Source organism: Penicillium lagena (genome assembly GCF_028827675.1).
Source record: "Penicillium lagena strain IBT 129212 chromosome Unknown utg000001l_segment0_segment0, whole genome shotgun sequence".
Lineage (NCBI taxonomy): Eukaryota > Fungi > Ascomycota > Eurotiomycetes > Eurotiales > Aspergillaceae > Penicillium > Penicillium lagena.
In genome coordinates, this window is record NW_026623222.1 from 1,394,991 (window position 1) to 1,412,720 (window position 17,730).

At 55.9% G+C, this 17,730-nt stretch overlaps 10 protein-coding genes across 10 annotated transcripts; 6 read left to right on the forward strand and 4 right to left on the reverse strand.

The window, feature by feature from the left end:
- Positions 1–252: 252 nt before the first annotated feature.
- N7510_000619 (putative nucleolin protein Nsr1) lies at positions 253–1,824 on the reverse strand (the record flags this gene model as incomplete). The annotated part of the gene is made up of 3 exons (XM_056972548.1): positions 253–886; positions 943–1,184; positions 1,291–1,824. The coding sequence occupies 3 exons, from the start codon at positions 1,822–1,824 to the stop codon at positions 253–255; spliced, it is 1,410 nt and encodes a 469-aa protein (XP_056837665.1).
- Positions 1,825–2,552: 728 nt separating this feature from the next.
- Positions 2,553–4,446, forward strand: N7510_000620 (dolichyl-P-Glc:Man(9)GlcNAc(2)-PP-dolichol alpha-1,3-glucosyltransferase ALG6; the record flags this gene model as incomplete). Its single annotated transcript, XM_056972549.1, has 3 exons — positions 2,553–2,820; positions 2,871–3,033; positions 3,084–4,446. 3 exons carry the CDS (start codon positions 2,553–2,555, stop codon positions 4,444–4,446), a joined length of 1,794 nt encoding a protein of 597 aa, XP_056837666.1.
- Positions 4,447–4,708: 262 nt separating this feature from the next.
- On the reverse strand, positions 4,709–5,067 carry N7510_000621 (copper metallochaperone COX17; the record flags this gene model as incomplete). The annotated part of the gene is made up of 2 exons (XM_056972550.1): positions 4,709–4,849; positions 4,918–5,067. Coding segments are annotated over 2 exons (291 nt in total), but the record flags the coding sequence as incomplete, so codon positions are not given.
- A 411-nt stretch (positions 5,068–5,478) lies between these two features.
- N7510_000622 (GTPase-activating protein RNA1) lies at positions 5,479–6,735 on the forward strand (the record flags this gene model as incomplete). The annotated part of the gene is made up of 1 exon (XM_056972551.1): positions 5,479–6,735. The coding sequence occupies one exon, from the start codon at positions 5,479–5,481 to the stop codon at positions 6,733–6,735; it is 1,257 nt and encodes a 418-aa protein (XP_056837668.1).
- Positions 6,736–7,658: 923 nt separating this feature from the next.
- On the forward strand, positions 7,659–8,567 carry N7510_000623 (transcription elongation factor DST1; the record flags this gene model as incomplete). Its single annotated transcript, XM_056972552.1, has 1 exon — positions 7,659–8,567. The coding sequence occupies one exon, from the start codon at positions 7,659–7,661 to the stop codon at positions 8,565–8,567; it is 909 nt and encodes a 302-aa protein (XP_056837669.1).
- A 338-nt stretch (positions 8,568–8,905) lies between these two features.
- Positions 8,906–9,577, forward strand: N7510_000624 (uncharacterized protein; the record flags this gene model as incomplete). Its single annotated transcript, XM_056972553.1, has 1 exon — positions 8,906–9,577. One exon carries the CDS (start codon positions 8,906–8,908, stop codon positions 9,575–9,577), a length of 672 nt encoding a protein of 223 aa, XP_056837670.1.
- A 46-nt stretch (positions 9,578–9,623) lies between these two features.
- N7510_000625 (putative pectin methylesterase) lies at positions 9,624–10,901 on the reverse strand (the record flags this gene model as incomplete). The annotated part of the gene is made up of 2 exons (XM_056972554.1): positions 9,624–10,199; positions 10,269–10,901. 2 exons carry the CDS (start codon positions 10,899–10,901, stop codon positions 9,624–9,626), a joined length of 1,209 nt encoding a protein of 402 aa, XP_056837671.1.
- Positions 10,902–11,663: 762 nt separating this feature from the next.
- N7510_000626 (uncharacterized protein) lies at positions 11,664–14,780 on the reverse strand (the record flags this gene model as incomplete). Its single annotated transcript, XM_056972555.1, has 4 exons — positions 11,664–12,839; positions 12,896–14,026; positions 14,090–14,313; positions 14,378–14,780. 4 exons carry the CDS (start codon positions 14,778–14,780, stop codon positions 11,664–11,666), a joined length of 2,934 nt encoding a protein of 977 aa, XP_056837672.1.
- Positions 14,781–15,140: 360 nt separating this feature from the next.
- N7510_000627 (uncharacterized protein) lies at positions 15,141–16,594 on the forward strand (the record flags this gene model as incomplete). The annotated part of the gene is made up of 4 exons (XM_056972556.1): positions 15,141–15,389; positions 15,536–15,747; positions 15,831–16,015; positions 16,431–16,594. 4 exons carry the CDS (start codon positions 15,141–15,143, stop codon positions 16,592–16,594), a joined length of 810 nt encoding a protein of 269 aa, XP_056837673.1.
- An 89-nt stretch (positions 16,595–16,683) lies between these two features.
- N7510_000628 (uncharacterized protein) lies at positions 16,684–17,040 on the forward strand (the record flags this gene model as incomplete). Its single annotated transcript, XM_056972557.1, has 1 exon — positions 16,684–17,040. The coding sequence occupies one exon, from the start codon at positions 16,684–16,686 to the stop codon at positions 17,038–17,040; it is 357 nt and encodes a 118-aa protein (XP_056837674.1).
- Positions 17,041–17,730: the final 690 nt, after the last annotated feature.

Sequence of the window (17,730 nt, forward strand, 5' to 3'; positions counted from 1 at the left end):
GGCAAGACAACGAGAAGAACCCAAGGCCCAGACTGCGGGGAAGCCCGTGCTGAAGGGGGCAGGCGGACGGGGCTGGCAGTATACGGCAAGTATATAGATGACGTCGAGAATTCAGAAGTAGATGGATTCAATTCGTAAGAGAATAATAACAGCGAATAATACAGAACTTTTTAGATCGTCGCACAAATCAATAATTAGAGTCATAGCCACGCCAGGTTAGTAGAAAGACCAGAACAGAGAAAAAGGTAATGCTTAGAAGGTAACCTTGGTGCCCTTGTACTCAGGGATGCTGCCCTTGCCCTTGTTGAAGCCACCACGGCCACCACGGTCGCCGAAGCCACCACGGCCTCCACGACCGCCACGGCCACCACGGTCACCGAAGCCTCCACGGCCTCCACGGCCACCGCCACGGCCGCCGAAGCCACCACGACCACCGCGGTCGCCACCGTTGCTGGGACGGGGGGTGCTGAAGTCCAGGCGCATAGCACGGCCCTCGAGCTCCTGGCCAGCCATAGCCGAGTGGGCGGCCTGAGCCTCCTCGACGGACGAGAACTGGACGTAGCCGAAGCCCTTGGGGCGGCCGGTCTCCTGGTCAGTCGGCAGGCGGATGCCCAGGATGCTGCCCTGCTCGCCGAACACGTCGCGGAGAGCGTCCTCGGTAGCGCTGAACGGCAGGTTGCCGACGAACAGAGTGTCGCTGGCAGGGCTGGTCTGGTCGCCGTAAGAGCGAGCACGAGCCTGGGCGCGGTCACCGCCCTGCTGCTGGTTGTTCTGGCGGCCAGTGGCGTAGTCGAGGTTGATGGTACGGCCATCAAGGTCGGTACCCTTCTTGGCCTCCATGGCCTTGGCGGCATCGGCAGCATCGGTGAACTCAACGTAACCGAATCTGGGAAACACGGGTCAGCGATCAATCTAGATACAATCGTAGTAAAGGCGACTTACCCGCGAGAGCGGCCGCTGTCACGGTCAGTGACGATGCGAACGCCAGACAGCTCTCCGAACTCGGAGAACTCGCGCTGAAGCCACTCCTCGTCGACGTTCCACGACAGGTTGCCAACGAACAGATTGGGCGAGGCGCCCTCGGGAGCGGGAGCAGTCTTGGTCTTCTTCGCAGCCACTTCAGGCTCGTCATCAGCCTTGCGCTTCTTGGAGGCCTTGGCAGTATCCTCGCTGTCAGACTCAGACTCGGAGCTGTCAGAGTCATCAGAGCCAGACTCGGACTCGTCGGAGGAATCCTGTCGAATTCAAATTAGTGATGCGTGATAAACGGGAGAGAGACCAGTAACTTACCTCCTTGGCGTCCTTCTTGGCAGGCTTCTCATCCTCAGACTCCGACTCGGACTCAGAGCTGTCGCTGGAGTCGGCCTTGGCAGCGGCCTTCTTGGGAGCTTCCTCCTCAGACTCCGACTCAGATTCCGACTCGGAGGAAGACTCAGCGGCCTTCTTCACCTCCTTGGCAGCAGGCTTCTCGTCCTCCGACTCGGACTCAGACGACTCCGACTCGGATTCAGAGGAAGACTCAGCAGCCTTGGCAGCAGGCTTCTTCACCTCCTTCTTGGCGGGCTTCTCGTCCTCGCTCTCACTCTCGCTGCTGCTAGAGGCATCCTTCATGTCCTCATCGCTGTCGGACTCGGACTCGGAGCTGCTAGGAGTGGGCTCCTTCTTCTTCTTGTTCTTCTTCTCGTCCTTGGCAGCGACCTTGCTAGCAACAGCCTTGCTCTTGGTCGACGAGGACTTGGACGCCTTAGCGACACCAGCGTCCTTGACCTTGCTCAAGGTCTTGTTGGGCTTCTCAGCCTTGGTGGAAACCTTCGTCTTCGACATCTGGGCCAGACAGTGTTAGTGGTGAGGATCCAGATCAAGGGAGGACAAGACATACTGTAATAGATACAGATAAGATGTGTGTTTGGAATGTGCGGCAAAGCCTTCAACCCTCAAGAGCACCCGATTTGGATGTGTGTGATAGTAACCCTCAGTAACCCGCAACCGACAGTGTTCAAGCCCACAGAGACCGACAGGAGATACACAACTGTCTATAGTATGAAACCCACGAAAAGAGCCCAAGGAATAGATTTGCAGTATTCAAGCCCACGATATGATCAGCCCACAGAGATGTCTGTTGAAGTACTTGGAAAGTACAGCCCACGCTACTCAGTTAGTGAGGAGAAGGTTTTGCAGGGGATGGTCACCTTAAGAGGAGAACCAACAGAATGATAGGGAAAGGGGAAGGGGAAAGAGAAAAAGTTGGATGAGAGTGTGAAGGAAGAGAAAAAAAACTCCGGAGGCAGGACAGGGGAAAAAAAAAAAAAAAAGTCAGAGGCTGTCGCGCTGACCGCCTTCCTGGTCGGGGTTAGCGGAAGGAACAGACCCAGCAGAATGCGAAGTGGGTGGGTACCTGTGCTGGTCTTGCTCCGGACAACGCGTATCTGGCACCTTCACTACTCACGCTCCCTCACTCCAATTCACCCACTTTCTCTCATCCATAACCGCTGACTCTACAACTGATGTGACGGGGCTGAGCTGCCAATTGGCCTGTCCTCTCATCTCCCACAATGGCCCCTTCAACCCCATCGTCGCATCGGCCGCGGCGCAAGAGACAGCTCCACACGACCACTTCCACCACCGCCGCGACCACCACTACGCCTCGCTTGAACAACAATCTCATTCTGCATGTGGGAGCGGGAAAACAGGAGCCTGCCTTCCCACTGGTCTCGTTCCTCTGGGCGGCCCGAGCGGGCGTTTCGCAATGGCTGATCCTGCCTCTCACGCTCATGGCCGTCGGTCTCTTCCGGTGGGCAGTTGGGCTCTGGGGCTACTCGGGTAGGTTCGGTCATATCACTGGGCTTGTTGTGAGGTCTAACACCTTCTAGGATTCCAGGTTCCACCGATGCATGGAGACTTTGAAGCGCAGCGACACTGGATGGAGCTCACCATCCACCTGCCCACCTTCAAGTGGTATCTCTATGACCTGCAGTACTGGGGACTCGACTACCCTCCCTTGACTGCGTATCACAGCTGGCTAGTGGGCAAGATGTAAGTTTCTCGGCGCAGATTCGGTGGACTATGATAACTGACCTGCATAGTGGCTCTGTCGTTGATCCCGCCTGGTTTGCCCTGGATGCTTCCCGTGGCTTTGAACATCCTAACCTGAAAATCTTCATGCGCGCCACCGTCGTGATCTCCGAGTACCTGGTCTACATCCCCGCGGTCGTCAATTTCCTCCGCCGATACACTCGCATGCAGGGCGTCCATGCATGGTCCGCATCGATTGCATTGGTTGCCATTCTCCTCCAGCCTGCGACTATCCTCATAGATCATGGTCATTTTCAGTACAACACAGTGATGCTGGGCCTGGTGGTTGCCAGCTTGGATGCGATTCTGGCCGGTCGCATGCTCTGGGCCTGCATCTTTTTCGTGGGTGCATTGGGATTCAAGCAGATGGCACTCTACTATGCTCCGGTTATGTTCGCTTATCTCCTGGGCGTCTGTGTGTTCCCCCGGATTCGGGTGCTCCGGCTCGTTGGCATCGCTCTGATCACGATCGCCGCTTTTACCCTCCTTTTTGCCCCTCTCCTGGTCGGCGCAACGAGTGCTGAGGCTCGGAAAGCGTTTTCTGTGGCTCAGCCCCCGCCCTTGCTCCAGTCACTGCCAATTGCGGTGGACAAGAACTCCGTAGTGTACGCGATTCTCTTTCAGCTGACACAAACCATCCACCGAGTGTTTCCCTTCGCCCGGGGTCTGTTCGAGGACAAAGTTGCCAACGCATGGTGCGCCATCCATACTTTCTACAAGCTGAATCGCTTCGATACCGGATTGCTTCAGAAAGCTTCGCTGGGGGCTACGGTGGTTTCGATTTTCCTCCCCTGCGTCATCATATTCCGGCACCCGCGTGCGTCTCTGCTCCTTCCTGCTCTGGCCTGTGTCTCTTGGGGATTCTTTCTGTTTTCTTTCCAGGTACACGAGAAGAGTGTCTTGCTGCCCCTCCTTCCCATGACCCTTCTTCTGGCCGGGGATGGTGGTCTGAGTAAGGAGATCCGCGCATGGGTGGGCTGGGCCAACGTCCTGGGCTCATGGACCATGTACCCGCTGCTGAAGCGCGAGGACCTCCGCGTGCCGTACATTGTTATAACTCTTCTGTGGGCCTATCTCATCGGTCTTCCTGTTTTCTCCTGGGAGACGTACCGCAGTCGAGGCTCACCGGAAATCTGGACTCTCACCAAACTCGTGCATTTCAGTTTCTATCTTGCGATGATTGCCTGGCACGTCCTTGAAGCGTGGGTGCCTCCGCCAGCGAGCAAGCCGGATCTGTGGGTCGTCTTGAACGCCCTCATCGGCGCCGCTGGCTTCGGAATCGCCTACCTATGGTGTCTGTGGAAGTTGATCTGCCACAGCTGGCCCAGCAGCCGCAACCCAGCCAAGGAGATCACTCCGAAGAAGCAGTCGTGAGGCGGGTGATTTATTTTTTTGCCAAGGGCGGCAGTCGTGTATGTTGAATTGATACCCCATTTAGAGGAGGACCACAAAAGACTTTGTGCTAGCACATTCCAAAATTTGAATCTATTTTTCTGAAAGAGCTGGGATAGGTGTATTCGTAAATCCTGCGCCTAGTAGTGATAGATCTTATCTACAGAATCCAATAAAACTCCAGCCCGTAAATGCTATGGTACAATAATGCAGTATAATACACTTCACGGTCACAATCCTGGGATCAGACCTTGAATCCAAACCCAGCCATGCAGGTCTTGTACTGCTCGATCATCGGCTTGCATTCCTGGGTGGGATCGTCGGTCTTGGAAAAGAGCATGCAGTCGTCGCGGGCGGTCTTTTCGGTCTTGCACACGCAACAGGGCTGGTAGTCTGTTAGTTTTGCGCCTGGGTTCGAGTCGTTGGGGTTGGATAGGTAGTCTCGGAACATACCTTGGGCTTCTCGGATTGGGCGGGTTGAGCTGGTGCCTGGGTTTGAGAGGCGGCGGTGGTTTTTTCTTGATAGCGAAATAAATGTGTTAGTGAGTTCGCGATCAAGGGTACAAGCACGATCTTGCGCGAGCATGGGCTGACAATGGATGACTGCGTTTATAGGGGGGGCATTGAATGGACTTACCACCTGAACCGAAGAACCCGAAGAGCGACATGGCTGGAAATTGGACTGAAGACAAGCAGACAAGAGAACGAAGGTGAGCAAGTAAGTGAATAGCAGGAGTCAAACAAGACAAGAGACTCTCGGAGAGAGAGACTGGATGAATTAGTAATGGCAAAACTGCGCTGCTGTTCCCTGCTGTCCGCCGTAGATCTTTTTTTGTTATCACCGGCCAAAACAGACGGGTTCTTGCCTCCTTTCTGCCCTGCCTTCCTCGTCTTGGATTTTGGTTTTTGACTCCGTGGGAACTTTCCTTCTATCCTAATACGTGGGTTTTCTCTTCTTTGTTTCTCTCATCCTCCCACCGAATTCTTTCAATCCCCAGTGCCACTACCCCCGCCATGGCCCCTCCAAAGGTTTTCTCGCTCGAAGGCAAAGGCCTCAAACTCGACACCGCGGAGGATATCGACGCCCACATCAAGCCTCTCGTTGAGAGTGCTGACTACACGGAGATCCATTTCGGCGGTAACACCCTGGGTGTGGGTGCCTCGGAGCGTCTGGGTGCTGTCCTCGCGACCCAAAAGAACCTTGAAGTTGCCGATTTCGCCGACATCTTCACTTCTCGCTTGCTGTCGGAGATCCCTCCCGCTCTGACCTCCCTCCTGAATGCAATCCTCGAGATCCCGGCCGTCCACACCGTCAACCTATCCGACAATGCCTTCGGTCTCAACACGCAGGCGCCCCTCGTTGACTTTCTTTCGCGCCACACCTCGCTCCGCCATCTGATCCTGAACAACAACGGACTGGGTCCCCATGCCGGTACGCTGGTGGCCGATGCCCTGAGCGAACTCGCGGAGCGCAAAGAGGAGGCCCGTAAGGCCGGCAAGGAGGTTGCGCTGCTGGAGAGCATTGTCTGTGGACGGAATCGTTTGGAGAATGGCAGCATGGAAGCATGGGCGCGTGCCTATGAGAAACACGCGGCCGGTATCAAATCCGTGAAGATGACCCAGAACGGTATTCGGCAGGAGGGTATTTCGCATCTGTTGAAGAGCGGTCTTCGCCACGCGAGCGCCCTCGAGGTCTTGGACTTGCAGGACAACACCTTTACCATTATGGGATCCACGGCTTTGGCAATGGTTCTGCCGGGCTGGCCCGAACTGCGCGAACTGGGCGTTGGTGACTGCCTGCTGTCTGCACGTGGTGGTGTCAAGGTCGCTCAGGCTCTGGGGAAGAACAAGAACCAGAAGCTCCAGACTTTGCGGCTGCAGTACAACGAGATGAAGGCGGAGAGCGTGAAGCAATTTGCCTTTGCGGCCAAGACAGCACTACCCGGTCTGCGCCGTGTGGAACTCAATGGAAACATCTTCTCGGATGAGGATCCTCACATCGTGGAGCTGCGTGAGCTGTTGGAGGGTCGCCAGGAGGAGCATGGCACTGATGACGACCCTGAGGATAGCTGGGGTCTTGATGAGCTGGACGAGCTCGAGGAGGAGGGTAGCGAAGAAGAGGAGGAGTCGGAGGAGGAGGAAGAAGAAGAAGAGCGCAAGGCCGACAAGGATCTGAAGAACACCGAACTCGCCGAGGAGGAGGAGGTTGCGCAGAAGCAGGATCGGGACGTCGACGCGCTGGCCGAGGCCCTGGGCAAGACTGGTGTGTAGGCCAGGCTGTCTGTTTTGCTGCCATCCCATTCATGGGTCCCCGTCCATCTGCGTCTTTCAGCCTGAGTTTTGAGTGACGACACTTACGCCCCAAAGCCGCCCTCCCATATACCCCCGTCGGCCACGACTGCACATAATCCCATCCCACAAAAATCACGCATAGCCATTCCCAGTGTCTTGCTTGGAGGATACAACACTTTCCCATAGACGTGAATACACTTTGGACTATTTATCATAACAGTGTGTATTGTTAACTTTTATCATGGTCTTGTTAGAAGTATAGTTGGTGAGAATGCGGAATCCACTGCCGAATTGGCTTGGCATCAAACCTCCCAGACCCGAAGAGAGAAAAAAGAACTTTGCTTCTTCATCGCCCGCCCATCCACCATCTCTCTCCTTTCCCTCCTCTCTTTCACCCTCTTTGACACAATCCTCTCTCTCCTTCTCTCTTTCTCTTTCCTCTGCTATACACCTTTCTCGTCCGATCGCTGCGACCGCAGGATTCTCCTGGAGTGAGTGCCCAACCCATCCCCCCTCACCCTCCAGTTCCTCCATACCGCATAACGGCGGGTGCAAGCGGAGTTGTACGCGCATTGTTTCTTTGCTTTTGTCTCTGGTCTATGGCAATAAGAAACCTCTGGATGGAAAGCGAACATGACACGTGCGGTTGACGAGGGAGAGCATACTCGACCACAGACGTCTGACCGGGCGGGATCATCTGGAAGAGGGATGCTTCCGCTGTTTGAATTATCATACGTGTGCGGCGGGCAAGATTCTGCGATGCGCTCTCTGGACCCAAAGGCTGAGTGAACGTTTGACTAACAGGACCGTTGCGCAGTTTGTGACCCGCTCTATTATCTACGCATACGCTCTTTATTATTATACCACCCGAATCGCACATCACATCCTCCCTACCCGTGGCCATGGATGCCAAAGAGATCGACGCCAAGGCGAAGTCCTTGACCAAAGCCGCGACGCAGAATGAGCCCGCATCGGTGATCCTCAACATGCTCAAAGATTTACAAAAGGGGGTGCGGGCAACAGAAGACCTGCTTCGACAGACACGCATCGGCATCATCGTCAACAAATTCAAGCAGCACAAGTCCCCCGAGGTGGCACGGCTGTCGGGCGAGATCGTGTCCAAGTGGCGGAACGAGGTGAACAAGCAGAAGACGGGCGGCGCATCGGCCGCAAACCGAGGATCCAGCGGGTCGCCGCGGCCAGCACAGAACGGGGCGGCCACGCCCTCCTCAACCACGACGTCGGATAAGGCGTCGAAATTGTCCGTGCCGCCGGACAAGCGCACATGGAAGGCGGACGCAGTGGACATCAACCAGACGGGCAACAAAGTGCGCGACAGCTGTTTGGGGCTGATGTATGACGGGCTGTGTGTGGGATCGACAGATTCTCCGAAGGCGGTTCTCGCCAAAGCGTCTGCTGTGGAGGCCGCGGCATACGACACGCTGGGCCCCGAGACGAAGGAGCAGTACCGCACGAAGATCCGCAGTCTCTTCCAGAACCTGAAGAACAAGTCGAACCCGATGCTGCGCGTGCGCGTGATGAGCGGCGAGATCACCCCGGACCATTTCATCCGCATGACACACGACGAGCTGCGCTCTGCGGAGCAGCGCGACGCCGACGAAAAGATCAAGAAGGAGAACATGGACAAGGCCATGGTTGCACAGGCCGAGCGCAGCATCAGTACTAGCTTGCAGTGCGGCAAGTGCGGTCAGCGGAAGGTGACCTACACTGAGGCCCAGACGCGCAGCGCCGACGAGCCGATGACGCTGTTCTGTACGTGTCTGAACTGCGGCAAGTCGTGGCGGCAATGAATCTTTGACAACTGGGGAGAGACAGAAGTGTACTATCTTATTTTTTCCTTTCCTTTCCGGGGAGTGGATTCGGTGTTTTTCCCATGCTTTTTGCTCTTTTCCGACTGCGTTTTTTGCGATCTGGGCCCTGGCGGCGGTTCTGGAGTTGAAAATACATTTTGAATCTAGGCGATGATCGATTATCTATCACCTCTCTGGATTTCCTAGAATCGAATCCATTTGATCAACGTCATGGTTATGTAAGGGCGTTGCTGAAATGCAACTATACATCAACTCTGTTTCAACTCCAACCCTGCCTATCTATCTATCCATCTATAACCAGAAACAAACCAAAAAGGATGACGCCAAGAACCACCCTCCTCGAACCCGTCCGTTCCCTCTGCAATGCCTTCACCACGCACGCACCAGTCTCAACCCTCCTCTCAACGTTCACCACTCAACCAACACCGCTAGTCCACGAGCACGGCCTCCCCCAACTAGCCCCCTTCCTCGGTCACACCTTCAGTGGCACAGACGGAGTAGCGCGGTATTTTGAACTCCTCGCGGACCTAATAGAGATCTCAGACGTGACCTTCGAACCAGACGACAACTGGCTCGTCGACGACGCATGCATGTGCGTCTCGCTGCGTGGGTCTGCGACTTTTAAATGGAAGGCCACCGGCCAGGCATGGGATGAGACTTTCATGTACCGCATTGCGTTGGCGACAGATGCGAGCCGTGACCCCGGGAAGAAGGGGAAGCTGCTTGTTTGGGAGTATATGATTTGGGCTGATACGGGTGCCGCGTATCTGGCCAGATTGGGGCGGTTGGGCGAGCTGGTTACTGGAGATGGAGAGGCGGGGATGGGGAAGGGGAAGGGTGTTGTGGAGGGGATTCATGTCCCTGGAATAGACAAGGTAACGACGGACGGGGCGGAGGGGACGGAGACGAGGAGTAGTCGGGATCGAAAGAGGAGTGGGTGTCAGGATGTGCTCGGTGGAGGACTAAATGTGTACGGATCTTGTGGATGACGAAGGTATTCTTTTTCAGAATCAACGTTATGTACCTCCTACATCATCAATGTCCTTTCCCCTGCGCAGTCTCCCAATCAATCCACTGCACATCCCCAAACCGGCCCTCTGGATCCTGGAACACCGATGCCGGCGTGCTGTACGGCTCATAACCCCGACTATCGAGCAGCGTATCAACACCACCATCAACACGACCGGTCCTATTAAATCCAGGTCCGAAGACATCATACTCCGCCATGAAAGTAATCCCGGGCTCATAGCGGCCAACACCATCAACAATCCAATCAATATATCCGCTCGGCTCAATACTAGCATCTTCATAGGTACGCGCAAAGATGGACCGCTGCTGGCTGTTCCACGGCCGGCCGAGAGCGCAGGTGCCCTTAATCTCCGCGGCGACGGAGGCGTTTGCCGCGTGCACGTTCGAGTCGACGATATAAATCCCGTACTTGTTCTCGAAGGTGGTGTTGGTGCCTTTCCACGCTGTGATTCCGCCGCCGCACCCGCGGAGGAGGACTTCGGAGGATTGGATCCAGGCTGTGCCGAAGCCGTATAAGAAGTCCGTTTGGCCGGCCAGAATGCTCTTGTAGAAGTATGCATTTCCCAGTTTGCCCACGTAGATCTAGTTATGACACCGTTAGCTGGAATGGCCGGGGGATACCAATACAGAACACATTGAAAGGGGACAGACAGTATCCTGATACGAGTAGAACCCGCAATAATAAAACCCGCCATTAGCACGACTAAAGCTCAGCGCATGCGCCGGGCCAGCCGAATACTCGGCATACGTGTTCGTGAAGTCGATATTATAAGCGCGGAAGTCACGGTTCCCAAACGGCGTATCATCTGGCACGGGATATCCCGTGGTGCCGGAGCCAGTAAGACTCGCATCCAGGGTAGGCGCAACGATCATCACGCTTGAGTAGACATTGTCGACGCTCTCGCCCGTGCTGTCCTCGTTCGCTGCATCCCAGGTGATGGTGACGCGGTTGGCCGCTGCATCGGACGGGGAAGTGGTCTCGCCGAGGAGGGTGATCGGACCAGAGCGAGTAATGTTGAGTTGTTCCTTGTAGGAGCCGGCGAGGATGAGGATTGTTTGGGTGGATGTGTCGTTGGGGAGGGAGTTGATTGCTGCTTGAATGGTTGTGAAGTCGGCGTATTTGTCTGATGCCGAGACAACGATTGTCCCGTAGGGGCAATGGGCGCTAGAGGCCTGGCATTGTTGGCGGGATGTGCTGCTGTGCTGCTGCTGGATGGCGGCAGAGTGCGCCCAGATGGTATGGATGGCTAGAACGAGAAGAGACAGGAGATGTAGACGGGCCATATTGGCAGCCACGGGGGTTTGTTTTGTGCAATGAAAAGCTCGATGGAAGAGCCCGTTCTTATATACACTACTTCACGCTTGTAAATAAACGGGAAGTCATTATGGTGCAGGAACGGACGGAAAATCTTGTCTTCTCATACAAGTTGGCGGCTACTGGGATAGGCCGAATCGCCAGGGCGAGAGATCCACCAGCGAGAAGTCGAGCAGTCATTGTGCACGGTCAATCATCTTCTCCGCAGATTAACTGGTTGAAGAAGACAGGGGACGGTAACCCCCGCGTGGAGAACCGCCGGGCCACGGAAGACGGAGATGCGACGGAGAAATGACTTCCGCCTGTAAGAAGAGAGAGCTGGAGTTTGAACTCGCAGTCAGAATTAGATTTAGTGAGTTATTATTGTGAACAGTAATCATTAGAATCCCTTGTTGATTGACTAAGTACCACTATTAATGACATACATACACGTAGAGAAAGAAAACTTGACTCTTTATCAACCCGGGAGCAAATGGAGATCAAGGGGTAAATGAAACACAAAGTCTATGATACGAAAGAAAGGAAGAGAGAAAAAGAAAAGACGGCACCCGTCCCCTTTTTTTCAGCTCTCCCACGGGCATGCATGTCTCCAGATAGATGGCAGCATAGGCGATGGTGTGTAGTATTATCGCGAAGGGGTCACGAGAGAGAGAAAAAAGGAAAAAAGAAAAGAGAGGGCCTCGGTTCAGTATCGAGCCCGGAAAAGCGTGGCAGGATAGAGGAGTAAGTATCTACTCGTCGTCCTCGACATCCACGGCGCGGGCGCCGAGGGTGTACTGGGACTTGCCATCCTCCAGCAGCTCGTGCTCGATGGCCAGCTTGGACAGGTGGGCGATCATGTTCTCGATCTGGGTGTCAGCCTTGGAGCGGGTCTTGCGGCCAAGGTTGTCCAGAGCCGGGATGATGGACAGGATGTAGTAGACCACGGCGATGATGACGGTCACACCAATGGAGTAACCCCAGATAACAACGACGGTGACAATGGAGGTATTGGCGTTCTTCGAGAACATCGGGCCAGCAGGATCCTTGGGGTGGGTCTGCTCAAACTCGCCGCCGGCGAGCCAGCCGAAGAGACAGAACAGGGTGGCCAGGACATCGACCACGAAGATGGCACCAACCAGCTGCCACGAGGGCCAGGTCTTACCGCCACGGGTGACGAAGATGAGCCAGTTCTCAGTAAGGGCGATCTCGAGGAACAGAATAGGTTGGGGCGAACCGAAGTTCTCGATGATACCACCATTCTCCAGGAACATAGTGGCACGGATGATCCAGGTGGCGGCAGCGAGCAAGATACCCAGGACGATGGAGATGACCCAGATCTTGGGCAGCTGCCACTCGACGGGGCGGGCCTCGAAGTGAGCGTTGTCGTAGGCGACGGCGATGGTGGCAAGATCAGCGAACAGGGCAATGAAGACGATCAGCTCGGAGCGGACGGTCTCGTCGATGATGATCATCGAGGTGACCAGGTAGATCTCGAGGTGCAGGCACAGGGCGATACGGTACTGGATGTAAGCCTTCATGCGCTGGAAGATCTGACGGGCCAGCTTGATGGCATCGACGATGGTCGACAGACCGGGGGCCAGGAAGACGATATCGGCAGCGGCTTGAGCGGCCTCGGTGGAGCCCTCGACGGCAATACCGCAGTCGGCCTTCTTCAGGGAGGGAGCGTCGTTAACACCATCACCAGTCATGGCAGTCAAGTGGCCACGCTGCTGGAGCATCTCCACGACCTGGTACTTGTGCTCGGGGAAGACCTCAGCGAAACCATCAGCCTTCTCGACCAGGTCGTGCTGGGCGGAGCCAGCCAGACCACCGTGGATGAGGCGCTCAGAGTTGTAGACCTTGGTACCGAGGGCCAGCATCTTGCAAGTCTCCTTGGCGATAGCGATGGCGTCACCAGTCAACATCTTGACGGACAGACCCAGGTGCTGGGCCTCAGCGATGGTGTGGGCGGTATCCTCACGAGGGGGTCGAACATGGGGTACATGCCCAGCAGCTGCCACGGCTCACCCTCCTTCTGGACGGCAACACCGAGCGAACGGAAACCACGGCGAGCGAACTCGCTGGCCTTGTCACGGTAGTGCTTAGCCTCCTCCTCGGTGCATTCAGACAGGTTCAGGATAGCCTTGGGGGCACCCTTGGCGCAAGTGTAGCGGACACCGTCGCAGGTGCAGACAGTGGTGATACGCTTGGAGACGGGGTCGAAAGGAGTGTACTTCTCGGTAACCCAGTTACGCGAGAGAATCTCACGGGCCTTGGGGTAGCGACGGAGAGTCAGGACGGTGACCTTGTCAATGGGGTCCAGGTTCTTGACGTTGTGGGACGAGGCAATGGCGGCGACAGCCATCATCCAGTTGACATCAACGCCCTCGGCGCAGTAAGGCTCACGGATGGACAGCTGGTTGGCAGTCAGGGTACCGGTCTTGTCAGAGCACAGAATGTCGACACCAGCGAGGGACTCAATGGCGGTGAGCTTCTGGACAATAGCCTTCTGCTCAGCCAGGTAGGCGGCACCGACAGCCAGGGTGGTGGTGGTGACGACAGGCAGACCGACGGGGACACCGATGATCAGGAGAATCAGAGTGTAGTGGAGCAAGTTGTTGTCGCTGTTCTCAGGGGTGGCGATCTTCAGGTGACGGAAGAAACCACCAATCCAGGCAGCGAGAATCCAGAACATGACCAGAACGAGGAGCGAGGTACCGATGTTGTCCATGACAGCCTTGAAGTGACCCTGGTCCTTGGCGCCCTGGACCAGAGCGGCGGTCTTACCAACGAACGAGAAGCGGGCAGTGGCGGTGACAATACCGTAGGCCTTGCCACGCTTGCAACCAGTGGTGTAGTAGCAGGTATCAGCCATGTACTTGTCGACAGCGAGCGATTCACCGGTGATGGCAGACTGGTCAGCGGCAACGAGGGAGACACCCTGGTGGACCTCGCGGGCATCCTCATCGTCGTCATCCTCACCCTTCTCCTTGAGGGTGTCATCGTTGGCGTTGGCAAGGTACTCCTTGTAGGTCTCGTAGTTCTCGGGCTTGGAGTAGTCACAGATCAGGCGGACATCAGCCGGGACGACCTGGCCTTCCTCAAGAATGACCTAGATGCGTTGTTAGCAGGAGTTTCCATGGCAGAGGGTGCAGGGTAAGAAGAAAAAACATACAATATCACCAACAACCAGTTCACGGGCCAGGATCTCCTCCTCCTGACCGTTACGGACAACGATAGCGCGCATGGCGATATCACCCTTAAGCGAAGCCACCACGTCGGCGGCCTGCTTCTCCTGGTACCAACCGACCAGGGCGTTCAGCAACAGGATACCGCAGATGACACCCAAATCAATCCAGTCACGCAGACCAGCAGCGAGTAGAACAGCCAATTCCATGACTGTGAGAAAAACGCGTTAGTATCACGCGTTCCCGGGGTGCCGAATCGTCAATTGACCACTTACCATACAGAATGGGACCACGGAAGTAACCGATGAACTGGATGAAGATGTTGGTCTTCTCCGTCACCAGCTCGTTCCAGCCCGTGCGCTTGCGGCGAGGCTCGATGTCGGAGTTGCTCAGACCCTGGCGCAGCGAGGTCTCGAGCCACTCATCCGGGCAGACAAAGCCATCCTCAACACCGTCGCCCTTCTTGCCCCAGAACTTGTACCAGGGGCGCTTCTCGCCACCAGCACCGCTGAGGGCACCAGCGCTCGAGGTGGAACCACGACGGCCATCACGGGCGGTCGAGATGTAGCGGTTCAGAGCCGAGTACTCATCGAGGTTGCCGTCGTTGATGTCACCGGCCTCGCGGTGACGGTCGCCGTTCTCGACGTCGGGAGCATAGGAGATCCTCCGCTCCGCCATTGTTGCTGCTGCTTCGGCTCACAAAGCCTTCGGAACCCAACGATATGAGCAGATGCGAGCCAACACCAGGATGGCAGGGATGGCACGAGACGGAATGGTCCTATGGGAAGGAAAAGGAAAGGAGAGAAAAGAGAGTAACAACGGTTCGGGGGAGGGAAGGACTACTTTATAATACGGGAAAGCGAGGGAACCGGGTGGGTGTGTGGATAAGGAACGAAGTGAGCAGTGAGGGAAAAAAGAGGGAAAATTTGGGACCGAAAGGTATTTCAGACCAGACGCGGTACCTGGCCTCTCGCGGTCGTTGCTAGGGAAGGCGAGGTACCTGGACCCATTTTTTCTGTTATTTTTTTTTCCTTTGGGATGGGCAGTGGAGTCCTGCCCGAAACAGGGATAGCGCCGAACCAACCCGACGTAATGCCCATACACGGCACTGACCTGCCGAGGGTCGCCTCCACGCTCGGCCTACTATGCGCGATTTTTGGGCGCCGGGGAGTCCTGGAGGACAGCAGGCGTGGGCAGCAGAGGCTCAAGAGACCGCGAGAGTCGTCCAGGAAGCATTGCATCGGCCCGTTGCTCGATCGCGAAACCCCCCCGGGCGTGATGGCCAACGTGCGCGGAGCATTCAACAACATCGCTCGTGCAGGAGAATGTTGCTATATTCAGCCAAATGCCCCGTACCGTGTATCCCGATTCCCCCGTACGGGCCCATGGACCAGGTACAGACTCCCTCAAGGAAAGAACCGTCGCGCTCGTAGGTGATTACACCACTCCCGATCGCTCCGGTTGCTAGAGGGCCAGCCAAATTCATCGTAGACCCTCCCGATGTTGCCCATTACGCAAGGGGCACCCGGAAACAGCCACCACGGGCACTGTTTGCGGTTCGACCTAATCGCCACGCCCCTCTCCTCCACCCACGCACCACAACTCCTGCACTCTCGCCAACCATGGTCAAGATCGCCCTACCCTCGTGGGGAGAAAGGCAGAGCGTCATTTAATTTCGGGCGCTCTCACTGGCCCTGGGCGCCGGCAGACTGTGAGCCCCGGGCGAAGGTCGGTCGAATCACCAGGCGTAGGCGCGCCCCTGATGATTTCATCGCATTGTCGATCGGACCGCCATCGCGCGAAATGCACGGATCTCCCATACACACACGCGTTCCCGGTCTGGACATCACCAACGGGGCAGAGCTGCAGACCACTACGCCGGAACGAGTATCGGGGGGAGCTGAGCTATAAGGGTGCGAGATGGGGCCATGAACATCAGGCAGATCATTCGTGAGGAGCTCGACGGGAGGGAGTTACAAGGGCATACTACGCCAGATCCCGTCCAGCTGGCCGCCGCATCTGGGCAATTGCAACCCCAGGTTTTTGTCGACGACAATATGATAACTCCATAAGAATATTCGGTCTACCCGACTAGGCTGGACAAGGCGCACATCGCGGCTGTAAAGCCGTTTGCAATTGGAATTGCGATTGCTCCAATAGCACGAGGATCGCAATCACAGCAGAAAAAGCTATCGCGTGTCGTCATTTGCTGTTGGGGGTGTTATGGCCCCATCCCCGGTCGTCACCCTGAAATTTGCTAGAGCTAACGACAGACCCGGTCGGTTTCCCGAAACAGTTTGGCACAAGGCTGGCCTGGCTTCCTGCGAGCGAGCGGAGGCCCCCAACACTGCTCGCTGGGCGAGGCCTGCCCGTCCTGCGATCCCCGTGCGCGCGTCGCAATTGACTTTGGCGCTCCGGGGGATTCTCGCCAATTTGATCCCGCGTCAGCCAAGGCCCCTCTTGATCTGCCCCAGGGTGTCACCATGGAGTAGGAAGAATCCGGGCAAGACTAATCACGGGAATCACCTCGCAGGATCGCGATGGGCGCTTTTCCAGGGGGCTGGAAATCCGATGTGCAACGATGTCGCGAACTATGAAAAATGAAAAAAGGGGGGCCACAGGGGACCAAGTGGAGAGCTCTGGTGAAGGGGCAGACGAAACATTGACAAACCCGAATGCGGACACACTCCCCACGCGACGAGCCGTGGGACAAATGTATGTTACAGTAATTAGACACCTTCAGGTAGATTATGGTGATTATGCTGGAACAAGTTGCCCTTCTAGTCTCTCCGCGGAGACCCCAACCGATAAAATACGTCGCACTGAGCTTCTGCACGATCCCGCTTGGATCGGAGCTTCCCGTTTCGCTGTCGTAGTTACTAGCTACGAGTCTGACAAGGGTGTCACACGCTCACGTGGATCACCAGCGCGCCGCTGATGTCGATGGGCCGGGGATGTGTCTGGGGAAATAATGGGACAGCACAGGTCACTTGTTTTCGTGCAGCATGCCTGCCTGTCGCTGGCTCCGATGGTGTGCCACCCCGTCAGCGGTGAAAGCAGCAGCAGAAGATCCAACGCCACAGTCCTACTGGAAAAGGAAAAAATATAACGTCTGTCTACACACAACTAATATTGGGTGTCGCAATACATTTCCATTGTTATTTACATACAAGGCCAGCACTCACCGGCACCCGATCCGCTGCTGGCACGGGAATAATCAGGATTCCTAATCGAAATTTTTCCCGCGGTGGGCCCAGTGCGCAGAGTGCGTCGCCCCAGCCCGAATCCGGGTGGTTCTCGACGCCTTCTAGAAGCCTTCCCTTCCGCGCCGACACCCATGGAAAGTGCCGCGCCTAATTGGAAAAAAAAATTTTCTTCTCGCCCTATACTGTATGCTCTCGGTCTCTCGGCCTTTTCGTTCTTTGGAAATAATAATGCTCGCCCCCCCTTCCCTTTCCACCGCCCGGAAAATCGGCACTTACTTACTTCTAAAATCGATAAGAGTGAAACTATCGCGTCATGGCTCTTCTTATCGTGCCGTTTTCGTTTCGTGCGCGGTGAGACTAGACTCGAAAAGCTAGGCCCGAATTGCCCGTTTAAGTTAGGGCTGAACGGTATCCACCAATTA